General features: G+C 49.3%; 1 protein-coding gene across 3 annotated transcripts; it reads left to right on the forward strand.

The window, feature by feature from the left end:
- Positions 1-1,145: 1,145 nt before the first annotated feature.
- Positions 1,146-19,527, forward strand: fhod1 (formin homology 2 domain containing 1). Of its 3 annotated transcripts, XM_053865697.1 has the most exons (27): positions 1,146-1,413; positions 3,725-3,831; positions 3,928-3,992; positions 7,927-7,994; positions 8,057-8,162; positions 8,217-8,311; positions 9,050-9,161; positions 9,990-10,084; positions 10,143-10,286; positions 10,349-10,671; positions 10,801-10,908; positions 10,985-11,053; positions 11,130-11,201; positions 11,978-12,022; positions 12,315-12,427; positions 14,068-14,237; positions 14,298-14,646; positions 14,680-15,026; positions 15,145-15,300; positions 16,593-16,775; positions 16,873-16,992; positions 17,065-17,226; positions 17,301-17,491; positions 17,755-17,947; positions 18,661-18,820; positions 18,882-19,061; positions 19,316-19,527. In XM_053865697.1, exons 1-27 carry the CDS (start codon positions 1,249-1,251, stop codon positions 19,402-19,404), a joined length of 3,987 nt encoding a protein of 1,328 aa, XP_053721672.1. In that variant the 5' UTR covers positions 1,146-1,248; the 3' UTR covers positions 19,405-19,527. The 3 variants fall into 3 exon arrangements, with proteins under 3 accessions (XP_053721672.1, XP_053721670.1, XP_053721671.1); XM_053865695.1 differs by having other exon boundaries at positions 14,298-15,026; XM_053865696.1 differs by having other exon boundaries at positions 14,301-15,026; positions 19,316-19,525.
- The last annotated feature ends 1,091 nt before the right edge of the window (positions 19,528-20,618 follow it).

The raw sequence follows: 20,618 nt of genomic DNA on the forward strand, positions 1-20,618 counted from the left end.
CCAGCCACGCAGGACCCTTCCAGCACCACGATTCACTGCTCTGTCGGAGCTGCACGAGTGAATGTTCGACGTTATTGATGAGAAAATCAAATGAACACAGGCAACTGGACAAACTTATCAGCCACTAGATGGTGCTGTAACATCACTTTCATCTTCATCATCTATTTAGAAGTAAACGCATAATTAAAAACTTACGAAAAACTTAGCTTGATAAACGAATTACAGTTGGTCAAAACAATTCTGGATATTTGAAAGAAAATAATGAATAATAAAGTATTATAATAATTTATATAATAATAAGCAGTTATATATAGCCTATATATATATATATATATATATATATATATATATATATATATATATATATATATATATATATATATATATATATATATATATATATATATATATATATATATATTCACAGCTCCTTCTCAGTGACGTCAGTCGCCCTATTACCCTCCGCAGGAATTGAATGACATCAGCAAGGTGTATTCCCAGCGCAGGTTTAGATGAGGCAAAAAGGGTTGTAAAGCCGAATGAAACTTGCACAAGTACAGCTGAAGTAAAGGCCAATTACGCAGGAAGAACGCTGACAGTCGATTTCAAAATAAAAGCACTATCATTAAAACACATTAAGTGACCAAACCCCACCAATTTTTCAGTTTTACAAGCGCAAAACATTGCATTGCATGTAATATATTTTCAAGAAACGTATTTTAGATAAATTGATTGCAATTTAACCTGGTCAAGATGTGAATATGGGCAAAATTTTAATTTTGATTTAATAACTCAGAAATACAGTAAATATTGTCAAAAAGATTTTACCACTTAAAGAATATAGAAATGTATTTTTATGTATATTTACCATGTATTTAGTGAAAACAACAGGTAAATATTACGTTCTCTCTAATATGTTGTAATTAATTATTTTCACGTTTTTATATGCGTTTAAAAACCGTGTTTGTGTGATAAGTCGTGTTTTACCGTACATTTCTGTTTAAAAACATTATATTTAAGATCAAATTTATCAAGAGAATATGTGTATTTAAAGCGTAAGTTTGACGTGTATTCGATGTGCGGTGAAGTTCGGCCTTTTATTTTGTGAAGCTTGATCGGAAACGGGTTTCAGTATGCCAGGAAACTTCACAGGTTCGGTCCAAGTCACAGAGAGGCGTCCAGTTTAAAACACTCCTCCGGCACCGGGACAGTCGGAGCCGCAGTCCGGCGGCGGTCAGTCACGCAGCCATGGCGACCATCGCTGTTCGGGTCCAGTTCCTGGAGGACTCGGACCCGTTCATCTGTACGAACTTCCCCGAACCTCGCAGACCTCCGACCGTGGATCTGGACGAGAACCTGCCGCTGAACGAGCAGCTCGCCGGGATCCACGCGCTGCTGGAGGCTCCGCTCAAGGTGAGCTCACTTTTCTTCCGGTTCGGTTCCCGAAAAATGTCCACTTTTCAATCGTCCTGTCACTGAGGGGGCAGAGCCGTCCTCAAAACGGGACCGCTGGACTGGAAGTCGTTCCGACTTGACCTGGTTTAAGGAGCCTGCGCTCCCCAAAACCTCCCGGACTGGTTCTCCTCTGAGCAGAAGCAGGTCAGAGGTCAGACTGGGCTCACGACCGAGGCCACCTCGGGCTTCATATCTGATCACAGACAAGTCGCTTTTGTTTCCAGTGACGTGGATCCTCTTCTCTTCTGAACCGAGTCTGGCGCCTGTGGTTTCACTGCGACTTGGTTTTTCCATTGAGATCTGGAAAGTTCGGCCGCTCCACAGCCGCCGAGCTGCTCCACACCTTTCTCGTGTTTTGTCTTCTCCACTCGACAAAATGGCCTCCGACAAATATCATTCTCAATTGAGTCATCCGTATTTTTAGAAGGTCATTTTTACTGATGGGCGATGACGTCACTCGTCTCCATGTGTCGCTTGGCAGTCGTGAACATGACCGACACTGACCAATGAAGACGGCGCAGCTGCAGGAATGTAATCTCAGAGGTCAAAGGTTAGCCGTGCAGATAAAGGCGACCTGAAACCGATCACTTCCTCAGTTATTACTGAAGTCTGGACGTCCACAGAGGCTTTATGGCTCATAACTCCAGAGCCATTGCCATTTCGATTAAAGCCGACCCAAACATTCATCAACTATTGACACATCAAAATATTTGAATAGGTCCTGTATTATCAGTAAGAATTTTTTTTTCCTTTTTTTTTTCTTAGCTCATGTGGCACTTTCCTCCTTTAAATTGATTTTCTCTTCTTAAATTCACTACACATACTAATTTTTCACTTTTTTATGGGTCGTTTTATATTATATTTATATATATCAAAACTATTATAATATAATCATTGTTGCCAAACTAAATTGTATATATGTAAAAAAAGGCTCTTTTGACTATAGAGTCATTCAGGTTATTAAATGACATTTATTAATTTTTAAAAAATAAAATATTTGTTCAGGACCAGTAAAAGTTGCTTTTTTTAGGCTCAGACATCAAATCAGTATTGTGAGAAATAAAAATGAAAATAGTAGTCAGAATATGAGTTTGGAGTGTGATGTAATTTATTTTTTCAAAACTAGTCTCTTTTATAATATCTTTGTGTCTTACATATTTTTGTTTGTTATTAACTGAATAACTGTAGAAGATTTGATTAATTTAAAGCCATTTTCTCAATTTTAATTTCAGTTAATACATTTGTGTCGTATTACTCGAAATTACTCGAATTTGACATTCTTCTGCAGGACCAACATAGCTTGAATTATTGATTTATTTTCAGATGATAAAGAGGTAAACAGAGGTGGGGTCTGATGCTTAACTCAAGTAGAGAAAACTTTTTATCATGTTTTTTTTTTAGCAAAAACGTAATATATTCGTCTATATATATTTATTGCTTTTCACCACAAAATATATTTTGTATTATTTTAAATCCTCATGTGGAACATTATATGACTATTTTATTTTAACATTCCCATCCATTATTCACAATTTTTTTTCTTTTAAAAATCAAATATGAATAATTCTGAGCTAGTATTTCTTCATGCAGGCGTCCCTCTCCCAGACCGTGGGTCGGTTCTTATTAAAACATGACAAACACTCGCTCAGATGAGTGGACACTTGTTCCTCCTGCCGTGGCGAGTGTTGTGTCAGAGCAGGATTTCACCTAGTTCAGGGCGACGCTGCGCCAGCGTGGGAGTCGAAGGTCAGCAGTCGCAGCAGCTCCAGCTGACTCGCGCTCCTTTTCTCACTTGCTGCGCCGCCTGAGCACAGAATCAACACGCGTCTGTAAACCTGATGGTTCTGGCCTGGCTCCATGGAGTTGATAGATTTTCATGCCAACAGCTGTGAGAAACCTCCTGAACCATCATCATCAACTTTCCTCTCAATTACCCGTCAGTTTTCGCCTGACAAACTGCAATTAACAGCTCTATTTCCCCCCGAATGTGATGTTTGAGCAGAGTGAAAGTGCTTCTTTAAAAACATGTTTCCCACGGCTCATTCCTGTGCACATTTTCTTTCTCTTTTTCTCAAATATTGCCTCATCATATTAATGATCGTCAAACATGCCATGCAAACACTTTTGCCTTGTTTTTTTTGGCTACTTGAATTGCGACTTTTTTTTTTTCTTTTCCAACCATGCAAACTCGAGTCGGATGTATATATTTTATAAGACCTGCCCTCAGTTACGTCTGCAGCGGTCAGTAACTCTGAGTCTCTTGGGGCAGCTGGAGGACTGTGGGCTGCAGGTGACTCCGGGCGGCAACTATCTGGACCTGGACTCGTCTCTGACGGAGCAGAAGGACGACCTGGAGCTCTTCTACCAGGACATCAAGTAGGAAGGAGAGCAGCTCATCTGCAGCCGCTGCTCATGTGCGGATGCTTCACGTGTCTGTGTGTGTGTGTGTGTGTGTGTGTCGTGTGTGTTCAGCAGGGGCAGGAAGCCGATCCTGATCCTGAGGTCTCAGCTATCAGTGAGGGTTCACGCCATCCTGGGTAACAATTCCCTTCCTGTTTTCTGACACTGCAACCTTCTGTGTGTGAGAAACTCACGGTGTCCCCACAAGGATAGCAACACATACAAGTGTATGTGCGCTTACTCCTACTTTGTGGGGACCAATTCTTGACAAACACACTTTGTGAGGACTATATGACTTTGTGGGCACAATTGGCTGGACCCCACTAGGTAAAGCCTGAACTCCAGGTCAAGACTTCCAAATATGGAGGGTTAGGTTTAGAGGAAGAGGCTAGTGAAAGGGTGATGGCCATGAGAGGTCCTCACAAGGATGGAGAGACAAATGTGTGGGTGTGTGTGCCTGCGTACGTGTGCTTGTATTAATCTTCGACAAGACACTGATGTTATGAGGACATTTTGCTTTGTCAGAAGATTTTGGATGGTCCTCATAGAGTTTTGAGGGTGAAGACTTCAAACTAACTGGGTTCCAGTTTGGTTCAAGTGTTTTGGATGATTAGGTTTAGGGGGAGAGGCTGGGGAAAGGGTGATGGCTAGGAGAGGCCAGGAGAGGTCCCCACAAGGACAGAGATACAAATATATATGTGTGCGTGTGTTCTGTGCCAAGAACTGGGTTCGGCATGACTTGGATTGTCTCCCGATTCGGCACTGAACTGCTCCTCTCAGAACCATAACTCTCAGGGAAACTGACGTTTCTGGAACTGAGAGTCCGACGGGCCTGACCCAGAGTGACGTCACAGTTTTTGACAGGAAGCTCTAATCCCAGTTATTGTTCTGAACATGTCGGAGGTGTTATGAAGCCCTTCCTGATGGCTTTGCTGGAGGAGTCTGATCTCCACCTGGTAAACAGGAGCAGCTCCTCTGCGTCTGAGGGCAGGGTGCAGGTGGATCAGTCATGAAGACTTAGCTGAGCCAGAAGACAGAGCTCTGCACCGACCTCTGGGTTTCTCTTCTCCCCGTGGTCACCAGCTTTGGAATGATGCAGAGAGCCTGGACTCTCTTGGAGAGAGAAGCTCAGGCATCCAGGAGAGACTCGGAGCAGAGCCTCCAGGAGAAGTCAGGGTGTGTGGTGGAGCCAGGCGGTCGGCAGTGTAGGACTCAGGAGTGTCAAGGAGAAGAACAGCTGCGTGTTTTTGACTTTGTTTCTCTTCCCAGAACAGCCTGTTGGTGTCAGCCTCACTTTAATAGTCTTTATTTACTCCGGTCACATTAGACGTCCTCATGACTGCAGACACGCGGCGCAGCGGTAACACAATCCACCGAGTCATTTATTAAGTCAACAAGGTGCTTTATAGTTGGGAGCACTATTTGCTTTTGTCTGTATGTGTACCTGGTTTAGTTCACCATTTGGTCGGTCGCCACAAGGTTAAGCCTCAATTTGAGGGTGAAGACTACAAAGTACCTGGGTCAGAACTGGGTTCCAGTCTGGTTCAGAGGCCTGGTGCAGGCGAGCCATGTGTTTTGGCTTCAGAGGGGGAGGCTGGAGAAGGGGTGATGGCCAGGTGAGGTCCTCACAAGGACAACAATACAAACATATGTGTGTGTGCCATACTTGTGAGGACATTTCCATGGTTAAGTTTATAGGAGAGGCTGGGGAAAGGGTGATGGCCAGGAGAGGTCCCCACAAGGACAGAGATGCAAAGTGTGTGTTTTATTGATCTTTTTTTCATGCCAATGCATGTGTATCTTGGCATGTTGCTTTATGCCTGTGGTATTTGAAGTGATATATCTGTCTTCAGCTTGTTCTTCTGTGCGCGTGTGTGTGCGTATGTGTGTGCGTATGTGTGTTTGCGTGTGTGCGTGCGCGTGTGCGTGTGTGTGTTGCCTCCCCCTGCTGGCTTCCTCATGCTTATGTCTTATTTTTGGTCGCTCAGATCAGACTTGGACAGTTCAGTCAGGTTCGGGTGGAGGTTCTGGTCCAAATGGGAGGAGATTGAGAGGCACTCCGACTTGGGAACACCTCTGATCCGTCACTCAGAGCTGAAGGTCCGGGAGGCAGAAGCGTTTCTCAGAAACACTGAGGCAGGACTCAACATTTGTTCCTCAAATGATGAAGTTGTCGTGTCGCAACTCATCCTGACTTTGCCAGGATCACACACACACACACAGACACACATGTCTGTATCTCTGTCCTTGTGGGAACCTCACCCTTTCCCCAGCCTCTTCCCCCAAACTGAACCAGGATTCGGGAAACAAACTGGAACCCAGTTAGATTTACCCAGTTATTTTAAAGTTTTAAAGTTTTAACCCACAGATTGAAACCCAACCTTGTGGGATCTGCTGGAAATGTCCTCACAAGTAGGTCTGTTTCCAAGAGTTGGTCCCCACAAGGACAGCTATACCAGTACATACACACTCAGTGGAGACATTTGTAATCTAAGCAGTATTAATCCAGCGGCTATGTGTGACTCCACCCCTCTCTCACATGGGCACGCCCTCCTCCATCAGACCCAGATCCGAATGCCCAGAACCTGAACCCATTTTCTCTCCTTGATAAAGTTCCAAAACAGAAGAGTGACTTGTCCAGTCACTCCGCGCTGTGTTGCCTTGGAGACGCAGAGTGACACATGCATCATGTGACAGGAAGTGAAGCCAAGATAGACGAAACAAACATTCTGTTTGGGGGGAAAAAGCCTTTCCGCCCCCCTCGGTGCCCGGCCCTGCCCTTCCTGCTCCAGAGGGGTTTTCCCATCGTGCCTCCTGCGAGTCCCTCTCTGTTCAGCTGGTTCGGGTCGGGACATGTTTGGATCAGAACCTCCTGCTGCACCGTGTTTCTCTTGGATTTCGAAAGTTCTGGAACTTTGAATCATGACTTATTTATCACTAACAGGAAATAGCTTGTTACTCCGCTCACTTCCTGTGCGTGCACGTGTGTTTACTTGCCTTGCATACTTCTTGAGTGCCACTCATTGGCGCCACCTGCAGACCGCTGCTCTCTGCCTTTGGTGCACTTGTGTAACATTCTGGATTCCTATGTGAAATATGTGTGTGTGCCTGCATTTAATGGCCGACCTCTGCTTGGCTCTGGTCACATGACTCGTCCTCATAAGCACTTGTGAAGAGGCACGATGAACCTCGAGGAGAAGAGCAACTCACTCGGCTGTTGTACTGCAGTGGTACCACAGTGGTAGAGATGCTCCTTTGATAGTACCACTGCTGTACTTCCACACTTGTGTGGTGCTGATGCACTGCGGCACAGCTGTACTACTGTCACACTTTATCAGACAGCAGGATGGTTTGTGCAGTGATGGTACATGTCTGCCAGCAAGTACTCATCTGCAAAAGTGCTGTCCTAAGAGGGAATCATACGACAAGCTGCTGTCGTATCGCTATGATAGTTACTTGCTGTGACATTAACAGTGTGATAGTACTGGTGTACACAAGTATTGGTGACATTGTGCAGTATAAAATACTACTGTAAAATGCTACTGTAATACTACAAGCTGGTGGGACTGTTAGTAAATGATGATGAGTCGATGAGTTTTATGAAACAGTGTCCTGATTTTCAGAGGCCACCAGGTGGCGCTCTCCGCTGTAAAATGTTTGGATGCAAACAATGAAGTCAATGAAACCTCCCATCACTTCTAAACCAAGAGCGCCATCTAGTGGCCTCTGGAAATTAGGATACTGTTTCAACATTAATGTCGTATTATTTGTTGCGTGATACCTATACGCCATTTTCAGAGCCACTAGATGGTGCTCTCTGCTCTGAAATCTATGGCTTTGAGAAATTTTCATGTAACCTCACATCATTTTGAAACCAAGGGTGCCACCTACTGTCTGAAAACGAGGCTTCACTCAATGTTTCGCTCGCGCTACGTTTGTCGCGATGTTAACCTCTATAGTGACGCTTTGCTTCTATTATTTTGATAGGAATACTGCCGTCACTGGTTGGATTTTACGAGGCCTCCTGCGTCCTTAAGGTCATGTGACTCACTTATGTTTCCGGTGTTTCAGAACGACTGTACAACACCAAAGGTCCGGAGCTGCGACGTTCCCTCTTCTCTCTCAAGCAGCTCTTTGAGGTATCTTGTCGTCCGACCTCGCTCAGCAGCGAGGGGAGTCCTCACCGTCTGTTCCTCGGCAGGACGACAAGGACCTGGTCCCTGAGTTCGTGGCGTCCGGAGGTCTGACCTGCTTTATTCACGTGGGAGCAGAAGCGGATCACAACTACCAGAACTACATCCTCAGAGGTGAGACCCCGGCTGGGTTCTCGGTGGACTCACGTTGACTCCCGTGTGTTGCAGCTCTCAGTCAGATCATGCTCTTCGTGGACGGGATGAACGGCGTCATCAGTCACCCGGAGACGCTGCAGTGGCTCTACACGCTGACGGGAAGCCTGGTGAGTCCTCCACAATTCTCACCTCTGCCACATGGGGGCAGTGTTAGGGCCCGTCCCAGTTCTCACCCCAACACTGGGTCTTGTGCGTCACGAGTCAGTGCAGAGTGTCCCAACACTCCTGAGGCCCAGGCCACTGGCCGTTCATCACCTGACATCATCCCTTCAGACCGAGGCTCTGGAGCTGACTTGCTGAAGTGCAGGTAGATCCCCAGGACACCAACGTGTGGACTGGATCACGTGACTTAAAACCAACAGGGACTCTTCTTACTTTCTCCTCGTGTCACAGGTCAGTGACCTGAAGGGTCGACCGTGTCTGACAGCATCAACAACACAACATTAATGATAATGTTGTTGTTCCTTCTTAGCAAACAACAGTCAGCTAGCATAACGTCGACAACGCAAAATAGCAGCGAAGCTTCAGTGCCGCCCGTTTCTCTTCTGTTAGTTCACCAAACAAAGTCGGATGCAAGAGGTTGCTGAAACGCTGCCATTTCCCAAACGTCTCCAACACTGAATACACAGGAAACAAAACACACCACAGCAGCCAGTGACACGTGACGTGACTAGAGCGTAACGTCATGAAGCGCCGCCCCAATTCTTAGGGAGGTCAGTCACTTCTCACTTCGTCGTCATGGAGGTCACTGACAACCAAGTGCTCGTGTTGAGGGTGAGACATGGCACTGGGCCTGAGACTGTGGGAAGAGGCGATACAGTGTGTCGTGTACATGGTTGTTTCAGTCTCGTCTGGTGGTGAAAACCTCTCTGAAGATCCTCATCGTCTTCGTGGAGTATTCTGAGCTCAACAGCCCTCTTCTGATCAGCGCTGTCAATCAGGTGGACACAAGCCGAGGTACTGTACACACACACACGTTCGTGTCTCCGTCCTTGTGAGGACCTCTCATGGCCGTCACCCAGAACCCAGTTAGACTCACCCTGTTATTTTGATGTTTGAATCCTCAAATTGAGGGTCCCCTGTGGGGGCCTGCAAAATGTCCTCACAAGTAGGTAGTGTGTTTCTGAGAACTGGTCCCCACAAGCATAGCTAAACCAGATACACACACAGAAAAGATGAATCTGATGACAGACAGACAGACAGACAGTCAGTTCCACAGACACGTGCATGTGCGCTCATGAGTACTCACACGATGAATGTACACAGTATTTACTACTGACCTGCAGTAACTCAACACAATGAGGTACACATCTAGGTGTGCTCACTTCTGTGTTACACGACGGATACATTCCTTGACACATGCAAACGTCACATGCTAAACACACACACACGCGTTTGTATTGCTTGTATTTCACACAGAAGATAAATTTGATGACAGACAGAATCTGATGTTTGTCTTCCAATCTTAGTGAGGACCATCATTGACATATCCCTTTCCCCAGCCTCACCCCTAAACCTAACCGTCTAAAACAAAAGGCTAAACTAAAGCTTTACTCTGAACCAAGCTAAAACCCAATTCTAATAATCGACCTATTCTGCACTTTCAACCCTCAAAATGAGACTTGACAGAGTAAGGACCGGCCAAAATGTCCTCACTCTGTTGGTTAAAAACTCAAACAGGTTCTCACAAAGATAGAAGCACAAGAACACACACACACACACACAAGCCTGCAGGTGCACGCAGAGCTACACACACGCTCACAGATCCACTCACACGTCTTGCAGGAAAGAGTCCGTGGAGTCATGTGACTGAGATTCTGGGGGAGAAAAACGGTTCCGATTCTGAGCTGCTGATGTTCACCATGACGCTGATCAACAAGGTGAGGCTGGCTCGGCCTGCTGAGTCAGCAGTTCTGAGTGTGCCACCACGTGTCTCAGATCCTGGCGGCGCTCCCGGACCAGGACTCCTTCTACGATGTGACGGACAATCTGGAGCAGCTGGGGATGGAGGCCATCGTCCACAAGCACCTGAGCAACCAAGGCACCGGCGCGGACCTGCGGGCTCAGTTCCTCAACTATGAGGTAACCATGGCAGCAGTGGTACCGTCCACCGCAGACGGTCACGGCTCCACTTTTGGGCCCAGAACTCTCTGAAGCAGGAGGACGGCGATGTGGAGGACTCGTCCCTCCTGCGTCGGGAGAGGCGGAAACCTGCCACGGGCGAGAAGGAGAACCGGAAGAACCGGCGCCCAACCTCGGCCAGCCCCTCGCCGTGCCCTTCTCCGACCCCTTCGTCCCTTCTCTCGCCTGCCAGTCCCAGGGCGACCCCCCCGCTGCCGTCTGATCCAAGCAGCCCCATCGACAGTCCGTCCAGGTCCCAGACGAGTTCTCCTCTGCCAGTGTTCACCAATGGAACAGGGTCTGACTCGGGTGGCCCGGAGGTGGAGCCCAAGACTCACACCATCCCGTGAGTTAGTCCTCAGGATGTCGCTGCGCTGCTCTGCTCTGCTCTGGGTGTTTCCTTGCTTCTGGGATCAGGGTTCGACTAACACCGGTGTCTCTCTTCCTGACTGTCATACTTCATCTTGGCCACTAGGGGTCTGTCTTTCCTCACTCACCACATGTCTGGCCTGAGTCTGGGCCGGAGGTCCAGAACTTTCTCCAAAACTCGCTCAGTGGGTGAGGACCATGCAGCGGCCTGCAGGTCTGACTCGTTCCTGTCAAACACGAGTCTTTAAAACTCCCGTCCCTGACTGACATGTGTCGGTGCGTGTCTGCAGTTCCTCCCCTCAGGAGCGTCCGGGTCATGTGGACGAGAGTCAGCGCGGAGAAACAAAGGACTCTGACGAGTAGGTCCAGCCGTCTCACACTGCAGAGACTGTGTAACATACCAAACTGTGTTTCACTGAATGTGTGTGTCTACAGCAGAAGTTCCAACCAGGATTCTTCAGATCAGGTCCACGAGATTCAGCGCAGCAAAACAAGGAACAGTTTCAAGTAAGTGGACTCGAAAACACTTTAACTGGCTCAGTTACAAAGAACAACAACAGCTCCCATGTGAGACCAAAGCACAAGATGGCCAAGTGGAAACCCAACAGCAGAGCCGTGTGGTAGATGACTTGGACTGGTGCCGTCCGACTTGCTCCCTGGTAGATGGACGACATTGGCGTCGACTGACCCTGACCTTCTGTAGCTCTTGTGCAGATGAAGCTTCATGAAACCTCATGTTCTGAGCGCACTAGATGGCACTCTGGTCTAACAATTGTTTCTATGAAACCTCCCATCATTTTTAAGCTAAGAGCGCCATCTACTGAGCTCTGAAAAGGAGGAGCCTGTTTCATGAAGCCTCATCTGCCCATCCTGACTCAGCGTAGGTGGACAGCAGTATGACTCAGGGTAAGACAGTAGAAGGACACCAACTGTAGCTGCCCACCGAGGGCTCCACCTGGTAGATGGACGACCATGCTCCTCACCTGACTCACATGCTAGACCCACAGCACTGTGGATGACAGCTGATGGAGTGTTTAGGACTGACAGACAAGCTAGATGGAGAGTAAGTGAAGGACAGTGACAAAAGCACGGTTCATGGGAAGTCACTCGCTGGACAATAGCAGTCCTCCACAGAGGTTGGCGACGGCGGTCTTCAGCAGACGGCCAGTACTAGCGTGTAGCTCAGCAGGATGGTGACTGAAGGCCCACATCAGATGAGGGGTGGAGGTCTAAGGAGTGAGGACACACTTGCTAACGGATTGACTGCCACCGTCTGTCTGCAGTTCAGACGATTCTAATGTAAACAAGCCGGTTCTCAGGAAGTTCCAGTAAGTACTTTAGCCCCACTGCATGCTGGGAGCTCCAGACTCTGATCATCTGTGTGGTGGCGGCGGGGTTGACCGGAGCGCTAACGATCCTGTGGCTTGACTCTAATGACCGGTGTGAATTGTGGCCTGATCACCAATTAACCTGGTTCGACTAATGACAACAATAACAGCCTCATTTAAACCGATTGATGAAGTGATTGCCGTGAAATTTGTCGAATACACTCGTGTGCTGGCGGAGTCAGGGGTCCCGCCCACTTCACCCCCTCTCCCCTCCCCCTGGCCCCCTCTACAGGGACACGTTCCTGCGTAGTCTGGTCGCCACGGAGCAACAGAAGCGGCGGGGTAAGCAGTCACGCCTGCAATCCTCTGACTCGCCGGCTGGGAGCGACTCCCCGCCTCCTGCTGGTGAGTGCTCCACGTGTCCTACGCCCTGAAGTGTCCATAATCTGCCGGAACAGAGTGCCGTGTTCTGTAGTGGTGACCTGTTTACGTGGTGCTGGGTGTTGCCCCATCACTGACTGCAGTGGACCTAACCCTGTCCAGCTCCGACCTTTTGCCACCCTTCAGTTGCCAAGCTGCCGCTGCAGGTGCCACAGGAAAGGGTTAGTCTGAAAGGGTTCGATGGGCTTTGGTGCTTGGTTCCAAGGCTGCAGCGACCGGACGACATCACTTGACTTGCCGTGACCTCATGTGCTTTGATGAGTGTCTTCACCTCAGCTTTAGTTTAATTCCCAATGGGTCATGTGAAGCCCAGCGACAACTATGGGGCCGTTTCACAGAGGACACTTTCCCAGCACACATTGAGCTGTTAGAATCATTGTTGCCACTATTACATTTGACCACTCACTTAAAATGTATCACAGTTACTGGTTACTTGAACTTCAAAGTAACTCAGTTCGATTGCAAGTTTCTTTTCAAGTCGAGCTGCTGACAGCCCTCATTTCCTGAGCACAATATTGATATGGCAGGAGGAGGAGGTTCTGTTTTGGAAGTGGGGTTCAGTGTTTGAGCTTCACATCAATATTTAAGATTGAAAACTGGTCACTTGGCCATGATTGGAATCTTTTTACACGGAGTACACGAGTGTCACGTCTTCTGTTGGCCGCCTGCTGCCAGTAGATGCACTTAAGTAACTGCTGCAGAGACTCAGAGGCGTCTCAGCGCAGGGCAATTTATTTTCGACTTTCGAGCAAAAGCAAAACAGCAAATCAGTACAGTTTCTTCCCTCACCAAACAAATAGTTCAGGAAATTGTGGACGGCCTAATTTACCGTAAGAGTAGTCTAACTTTTATCAACATCATTAAAAAAAACAATTGGTATATAGTTTTCAGTCAGCACTTTCGACACATTTTGCCACACTGCCTTTTCCTTTTAGTCGGTCGTTTTTGTGCTTTTTGACCCTCCATGGTTACAACTGTCGACTGCAGCAGATACCAGTTCAACTTGGAGGCTGTATTTCTAGCTGGAAACGCGTATTTCTATCATCACGCCGTTGTTTACATCCGTGCGTCACTGGCAGCTTGACGCGTAACTCACCTCCCGGACGTGACGTCATGCCCCAGGGTTGTAGATTAAGAGGAAAGCTAATAATAAGTGTTTCGCTTCCAGTCGGTGACAAAAATGGTGACGCGCAGTGACTAGGACAAATAACTTTAAGTTGATTACGGAGTTGGAAATAGTTCCAACTCCGAACAAGTGGTTATAGAAGACTTCACTGGTTATAATGGATATATTCTATTTCCAGACAACATTTCAGTCTGCAGAGTTAACTTCAAATTACATTCAACTTTTAATATATTTATCTTGCATTTACAATGCCACGATCAGACGTGCTGGTTAAAGTACTGGTCGTGCACTGACTAGTCGACTGGGTTCGTGCTGTCGGTGACTACTCGACTCGAGTACACAATAAGTCTCCATCCACAGAGGGGTCTGGACGGTGCGGGCTGGGTCGCCCGGTTCCATTCAGAAAGACTGAGCACGGTCTAAGTGGGTCCCCAGAGGAGGTTGTGTAAGGCTTCTTTCTGACCCCCCCCCCCCTCAGGTGAAGAGCAGTCCCGCTGGAGCCGCTTGTCCGAGCGCTTGTCCAACTTCAGAGCACACTCAGTGGAGTCTGCCGGCTGCAGCGAAAGCAGTGCCTCGCGCAAGGCGGAACTAGAGGGTCTGGAAGGCTCCGCCCAGGCAGCACTGGCCCGGCTGGCAGAGGAACAGCAGGTCAGGAAGGCGGCCAAAAGTGGCGGCCAGATCCCCGACTCATCCTCTCTCTCGCTCTAGCAGAACCGATTCCAGCGTCAACAAAGCAAGGATGTGGACGCGGCCCTCCGACGGATGGACTCCACCCCCCTCGCACCGTTGGGTGACGTCTGGGACCAGCCTCCTCCTGCGGCTGCCAACTTGCGGATCAAAGACCTGGACTTTTCCGACCTGCTGGATGAGGAGGATGTAGATGTGCTGGACATGGACACCTTTGACTCGGCCCCTTCCCTCTCCTCTGGCGTGCCCCCTCCTCCCCCTTTTCCTGGTGGCCATGTACCCCCTCCTCCTCCACTTCCCCCAGGTATGGCCCCTCCGCCTCCTCCTCTTCCTCCAGGTATGGCCCCTCCACCTCCTCCTCTTCCTCCAGGTATGGCCCCTCCACCCCCTCCTCTTCCTCCAGGTATGGCCCCTCCACCTCCTCCTCTTCCTCCAGGTATGGTCCCTCCACCCCCTCCTTTACCCCTGGGCATGGCTCCTCCCCCTCCGCTGCCACCTCCTCTCCCGCCAGGTATGGTCCCTCCGCCTCCCCCACTGCCTTCAGCCTTGAGTGCTGCCCCTCCACTGGCCCCACCCAAGCAGAAAAAGAAGACAGCCAAATTGTTCTGGAAGGAGTTGAGGGGTCAAGACGGTCTAAAGAAGCGTCACTTTGGCGAGACGGTGTGGGCGGGGCTTGACAAGGTGGACGTGGACTGTGCCTGGCTGGAGCACCTGTTTGAGGTCAAGACTAAAGATCTTCCTGCAACAAAGGTAACACTAGTGAAGTCATTTCCTGCTGTTAGTGGGTCGCTTTATCGCCGCGGTTACACTTTTGCTTGCTGCCCCCTCAACACTGCAGACTTTACTCACACCGTTTTCTTTCCACCAGAAAGCAGCTGAGACCAAGAAGTCCGAGCTCCTGGTCCTGGACTCAAAGAGAAGCAACGCCATCAACATCGGCATGACCGTCCTGCCGCCCGTCCACGTCATCAAGACCGCCATCCTCAGCTTCGATGAGTTCGCCATGAGCAAAGAGGAAATCGAGGTACGGTCACTTCTGTCCACCAGGGCTAGAGGTGAAGGTCTTTCTTAACCCTGACAACTGAATTTCTTTTTTTTCAACCACGGAGTGATGATAATGATAATTTTATTGATGCGTCCTTTCTTTCCATCTTTTTTCTTTTTCCTTCTTTTTTCATCCTCCTCCTGTTCTCCCCTCTGCCCTTTTTTCTAAATTCATGTTGGTCTTTATTTTATTATAATTTTATGATCTTTCTTTCACTCTTTTTCTGTCCTCCATTTATTGTCTTTCCTTGATTGTTTGATGCCTACATATTGCAAGACAGTCTGATGGTTGTTGTCCACCATATTCGACATTCATTCGACAAAATGTCTCGTGGTATTGTTGTGCCATAATCCATGTCATACTTTGAAAATGACTGTTACTTCAAGCAGCTCAAAGTGACTTGATGCCTCTGGAGTGCTGAGTCAGCGCTTGCTCTCGTCTCCTTGTGAGCGTTCTCTTGCTCAATCACTGCACCGCGTTACACTTGACTAAAAACAAGTGGAACCAATCAGAGGCTGGGGAAAGGCTGTTCCTAATTGGCTGGGTGGTCTGCAACAGCAGCGCTGCTTGTAGCGAGAACTGTTGCATTCAAGTGTATCAGAACGTTAAGATTTGCTGAAGCTGCACTTCCTCCTTGCTCCATCAAACGTGTGCTCTCGATGGTGTGTTCAGGAACGTCGGACTTCTTTGTAGACCCACACAATCCCCGGACACACTTGAGCCGACAGGCTGCTGACCTTGACCTACACCTGTCTAAGAGCAGTCAAACATCTTAGCTCAACTTTTCAGTTAAATATCAAGCTGAGGTTTGAGACGCTGCGGGTCACTGATGCTGTCCTCACGTCAATATGACGTGGCAGTGAGTTAATGTTGCACCGATGTGTCGGTTTAACTCTGCGACTCCAGCTGCTGGTGGACTCTGGTGACGGGAGTGAAGGTAGAACATTTTCAGAAGATGGTTGGTTAGGTGGATCAGTGCAGTTCAGTGAGGAGGACTGTCCACGGACCGGTGGATTCCTGCTCACACCTGTGGTCCCCAGCTGTGGAGTGACCCTCAAAACACAAGTTTCTCTGTCTGAACTCAGAGGAGAAGCTCTGCTCCTGCAGGAGAAGGTGTTGTTAGGTTCGATCCCCAAGACCCAGAGCCAGATCATGTTCCACTGAACATGTTCTGTGTGCTTCAGCTCTGTGGAATACCTATTGTACTTGAAATAACCTTGCTGCTTTGACACTGCCACCTGCTGGTCAGTAAGCTTCTGTGTCTGGAGCAGAAAGTTCTGACCATGACTCCGACTGAAGAGGAGAAGCAGAAGATCCATGAGGCCCAGCTTGCCAACCCTGAACTACCCCTGGGCCCGGCCGAGCAATTCCTGTTCACCCTGGCCTCCATCAGTGCCTTGGCCCCCCGCCTGCAGCTCTGGTCCTTCAAACTGAACTATGAGGCTCTGGAGAAGGTGACTCAGGACCCCAGTCACACACACACACACACAAGAGTCGAACTTTAGGCCTGCATCCTGACAGCAGAGCTCTTCATGTTTGCGCCCCCTGCAGGAGATTGCTGAGCCTCTGTTCGACCTGAAGTTGGGGATGGACCAGCTGGCAGCCAATCAGACGTTCCAGAGGGTTCTGGCCACGCTGCTCGCCATCGGGAACTTCCTCAACAGCTCCAACGTGAGACAGTGACACCTCATGTTGGCTCATGTTTGTGTGTCCATGTTTGTTCTGACGTGTGTGTGTGTTCAGGCACGGGGCTTCGAGCTCTCCTACCTTCAGAAGGTGGGGGAAGTGAAGGACACACTCCACCGTCAGTCTCTCCTCCATCACACCTGCAGCCTGGTGACCGAAGATTACCCAGAATCCTCGGACATCTACTCTGAGATCCCGGCGTTCACCCGCTCTGCCAAGGTCCTGCTCCCGAACCAAGCTCTCCTCACAGTTGTGCGTGTCCTCTCGCCTGAGTGTGGGTGTGGTGTGTCCAGGTGGACTTTGAGCTGCTGGCCGAGAACCTGGCCCAGCTGGAGCGCCGCTGCAAGGCATCTTGTGACAACCTGAAGGTGGTCTTGGGGCATGAGAGCAGGAGTGGCCTGAAGAACAAGATGGTGGAGTTTCTGAAGGAGACCACCCAGAAGATCCAGGTCCTGAAGGTGGTCCACCGCCGTGTCATCAACAGGTACTGACTCCACCCTCTTTCTTCTCTTCCAACCCTTCACTGCTGCTCCTCCTCACTGTCCTCCATCTGTTTCTTCTCCTCTTTGACACTCCTCACCTCTCATCCTCCTCCTAAAGTCCCTTCTACCCTCTTACCTCTGTTATCTCCTCCCAGTCTGGTTGTCTCCTCCTCAATATGGCTCAACCTCCTCCCGACTTCCGCTCCTCGTGTGCCTGCCCTTCATCTCACGCTCTGCTCCTCTTCCTCCCCTCTGCTCCCTCCAGGTTCCACTGCTTCTTGCTGTTCCTGGGTCAGCCGTCATCATCCGTGCGAGACGTCAACATCACCAGTTTCTGTCGCATCATCAGCGAGTTTGCTCTGGACTACCGGACCACCCGAGACCGAGTCCTCACGCTGCGGCGGAAACGTGCGGCCAAACGCGAGCGGACCAAGACCCGCGGCAAGATGATCACAGAGGTGTGGAGGCACTGGGTCGGGGGAGGAGGTGTGGGGTAGAACGACGCTCACAAAACACACTTAAGGCCCATCTATGCTCAATGGATCCAGATCCTTCTGTCCGTGCTCTGCATTCCTCCATACCAAACAGTGCAGTACCACTGGAAACCATGGGGGGCAGTGTTGCTGTTACGACCCAATACATAGCTCTAATGAGCCACGAAGAAGACATAACAGCGGCGGCAACTCTCCGCCCTCCAGTGGCGATGTATATTTAACAGCCAGATCTGATTTCCTCGTGGTCAGTGAAGCATGTCAGAGCCGGGTGCACATTTCGCCTGTCCTGAAGGTCAAAAGTTGATCATTTGAGCGGAAAACAATGACCCTTGGTGCTGACCTTGACTGCTAAACTGTTAACTTAATTGTAACAACAAAAAGCACCAAAAAAACAAACCTAAAGCCTTTGGGCAAATGCTCGCACAAAACTCATGACTAGCAAACAGTTGCCAGTAGGAATGAAGATGTTGCCTCCTGCTAAGCAAATGAGCTGAGCTGCTGGAAGAACCGTGACTATGAAAGAAAGGAATTACAAAGTTGGTGGAAGGACTCAAGAAAAAGTCTGAAACTACTTGATGGATAGGTCTTGGAGAGAGGCTTGACAGAGACGGGGGTCACTGGGTGGTTGAACACAGACAGTTGCCCGGCTGGTTCTTCTAAGCTCATTCTTTTGTCAGACGGAGAAGTTCTCGGGTGCGGTGTCTCCCCTGGACGCCCCCTCGCCCGTCTCCCTGGCAGCAGAGGAAGAGCCTGGTCAGGAGGAGGAGCACGAGAACATGAGGAACATGCTGACCAGCCAAAGCCCCCGCGTCCCCAGGCGCTCTAGAGCCATCCGCAGTGAGTCCCCGTACTTGTCCTTCCCGTGACGGAGGTCGTGGTTAACGCTCTGCTCCGCCAGGTCTGGGCCGGGTCAGTCCATCCCAGATGGCTGTTTCCAAAGAAGACCCGGCCAGCTCGCCTCAGGACGACGCCACCGACGAGATCATGGACCGGCTGGTGAAGTCAGTGACCCAGAACCTGTCAGCTCGACCGTCCAGTCCCAGGAGTCGGAGGAGGTCCCGTCTGAACAGGAAGTCTTGTGAGTCCAGATGTTATCTTGTCTGAAGGTCATGTGTGATGCTTATGTGTTGACAACAGCAGGGCTGTGTCCAAAACACATGCAGCCTCTTATCACTGTTTGTACTGGTGTAATCCCCTGAACGGGGTCAGAGACCCAGGAGGACGCCGCACCTCACCCGGACCACACAATCAAGCTATAATGGAAAAATAGCTTCTTCTGTGTTCCAGTTTCTGGATGTGTCGCCCTGATGGTTGTGTGTGTGTCTGTTGCAGTGAGGCGGACTCTGAAGTCGGGTCTGACTCTGGACGTGGTCCAGGCTCTTGGGCTCCAGAACAACAAAGCCGAGGATGAAAACTTTTGAGTAAATTAATTTAATGAATGTCACAAAAATGAATGTTGCAGTTTTAAATAAACTTATGAATGCTGTTTTAAAATAAAAGATTTGGAATTCAGACCTAATGATTGGAGTTTCCTTTCCAAAATGCAAAGGGATCCATTTCAATTCTTCTACGTTTTATGATGACCGAAGAGAGTAAGTTACCTGAAGTTTACGCAGCTCATGATGTAAAAACTAGCTCGCATGTTTACTGCTCAATTGAAACCTAAATGCCACATTTCGTTAGCTAAACACCCCAAGCAAAATGTGTTCCTTATTTATGACGTTGTATTCCGTCCACGCTCCGGAAGGATATGTAAACGACCTCATCAGTTTGAATCCGTTTGTCTGTTTTGGTTTCATTGATTATTTTTATTAGCATTGTGTCTTATAATAATAATATATCATTGACATTTATGACAGTGAATGACGAGTTTAAATTCAACCTGCCGTTTCTGTTTATTACATTCTCTTTATCAGGATGTTTATAGAAGAAAAACAGTAAAATGAAAAAGTGTAGACTGAAAGGTTATATTGTCGTCTCAATTCGACGTCATTTATGAGCGCGTGACCTCATATTGGCGGTTTTCAGTTTAACCCTCTTAAGTTTATATATTTTTCAGACCCATCATTAATTGTATCTTCATCTGTCGGCGCCACTGGGCCACGGTCTGGTTCCGGCTGCGTCCGTCTCTTTAAACTGGGCGGTCACATGTCCGCCCGGCGTCCCTCCTCCGAGTCTCCCTGGAGTGTTGATGCTGTCAACCGGCCGCAGCTCCGCGTCTCTCCCGTATAAAAGCTCGCGCGGCTCCGGCTGCTGTCCCGGAGGAAGATGCTGCTCCTCGCCGTGACTGCGCTGCTGCTGCTGTCCGCCGCTGCCGGCGGTGACCGGCCCGGGACGCCGCTGCTCCGCGTCCCCTCGACCCCCGTCACCGCGTCACCGCGCCTCCTCCCGCAGCCCGCGGCGAAGTTTGCGGAGCCCGGAGTCGCGCTGGCCCGGTCAGCGGCGGAGCAGCCCAGCGGCCCCGAGGAGCCGGTGGAGGACGCGGGGGATCAGGCGGAGCATCACGGCGGGGGGTACCGGATCGTCCAGTGGGAGTGGAGCTACGTGCAGACCCCCTACATCATCGCTGTCTGGCTCCTGGTGGCCAGTCTGGCCAAGATCTGTGAGTGACAGGCGCACGCGCACACACACACAC

Source organism: Synchiropus splendidus, chromosome 5, assembly GCF_027744825.2.
Source record: "Synchiropus splendidus isolate RoL2022-P1 chromosome 5, RoL_Sspl_1.0, whole genome shotgun sequence".
In the NCBI taxonomy this organism is placed as follows: domain Eukaryota; kingdom Metazoa; phylum Chordata; class Actinopteri; order Syngnathiformes; family Callionymidae; genus Synchiropus; species Synchiropus splendidus.

Excerpts from the sequence above, each read along its gene's own strand:
- fhod1 (XM_053865695.1), top strand. The coding sequence starts at position 1,249 with ATGGCGACCATCGCTGTTCGGGTCCAGTTCCTGGAGGACTCGGACCCG. Across the intron at positions 11,054-11,129 it reads GAAACAAAGGACTCTGACGA|CAGAAGTTCCAACCAGGATT; the intron begins GTAGGTCCAGCC and ends GTGTGTCTACAG. Across the intron at positions 17,227-17,300 it reads CGTTCACCCGCTCTGCCAAG|GTGGACTTTGAGCTGCTGGC; the intron begins GTCCTGCTCCCG and ends TGGTGTGTCCAG.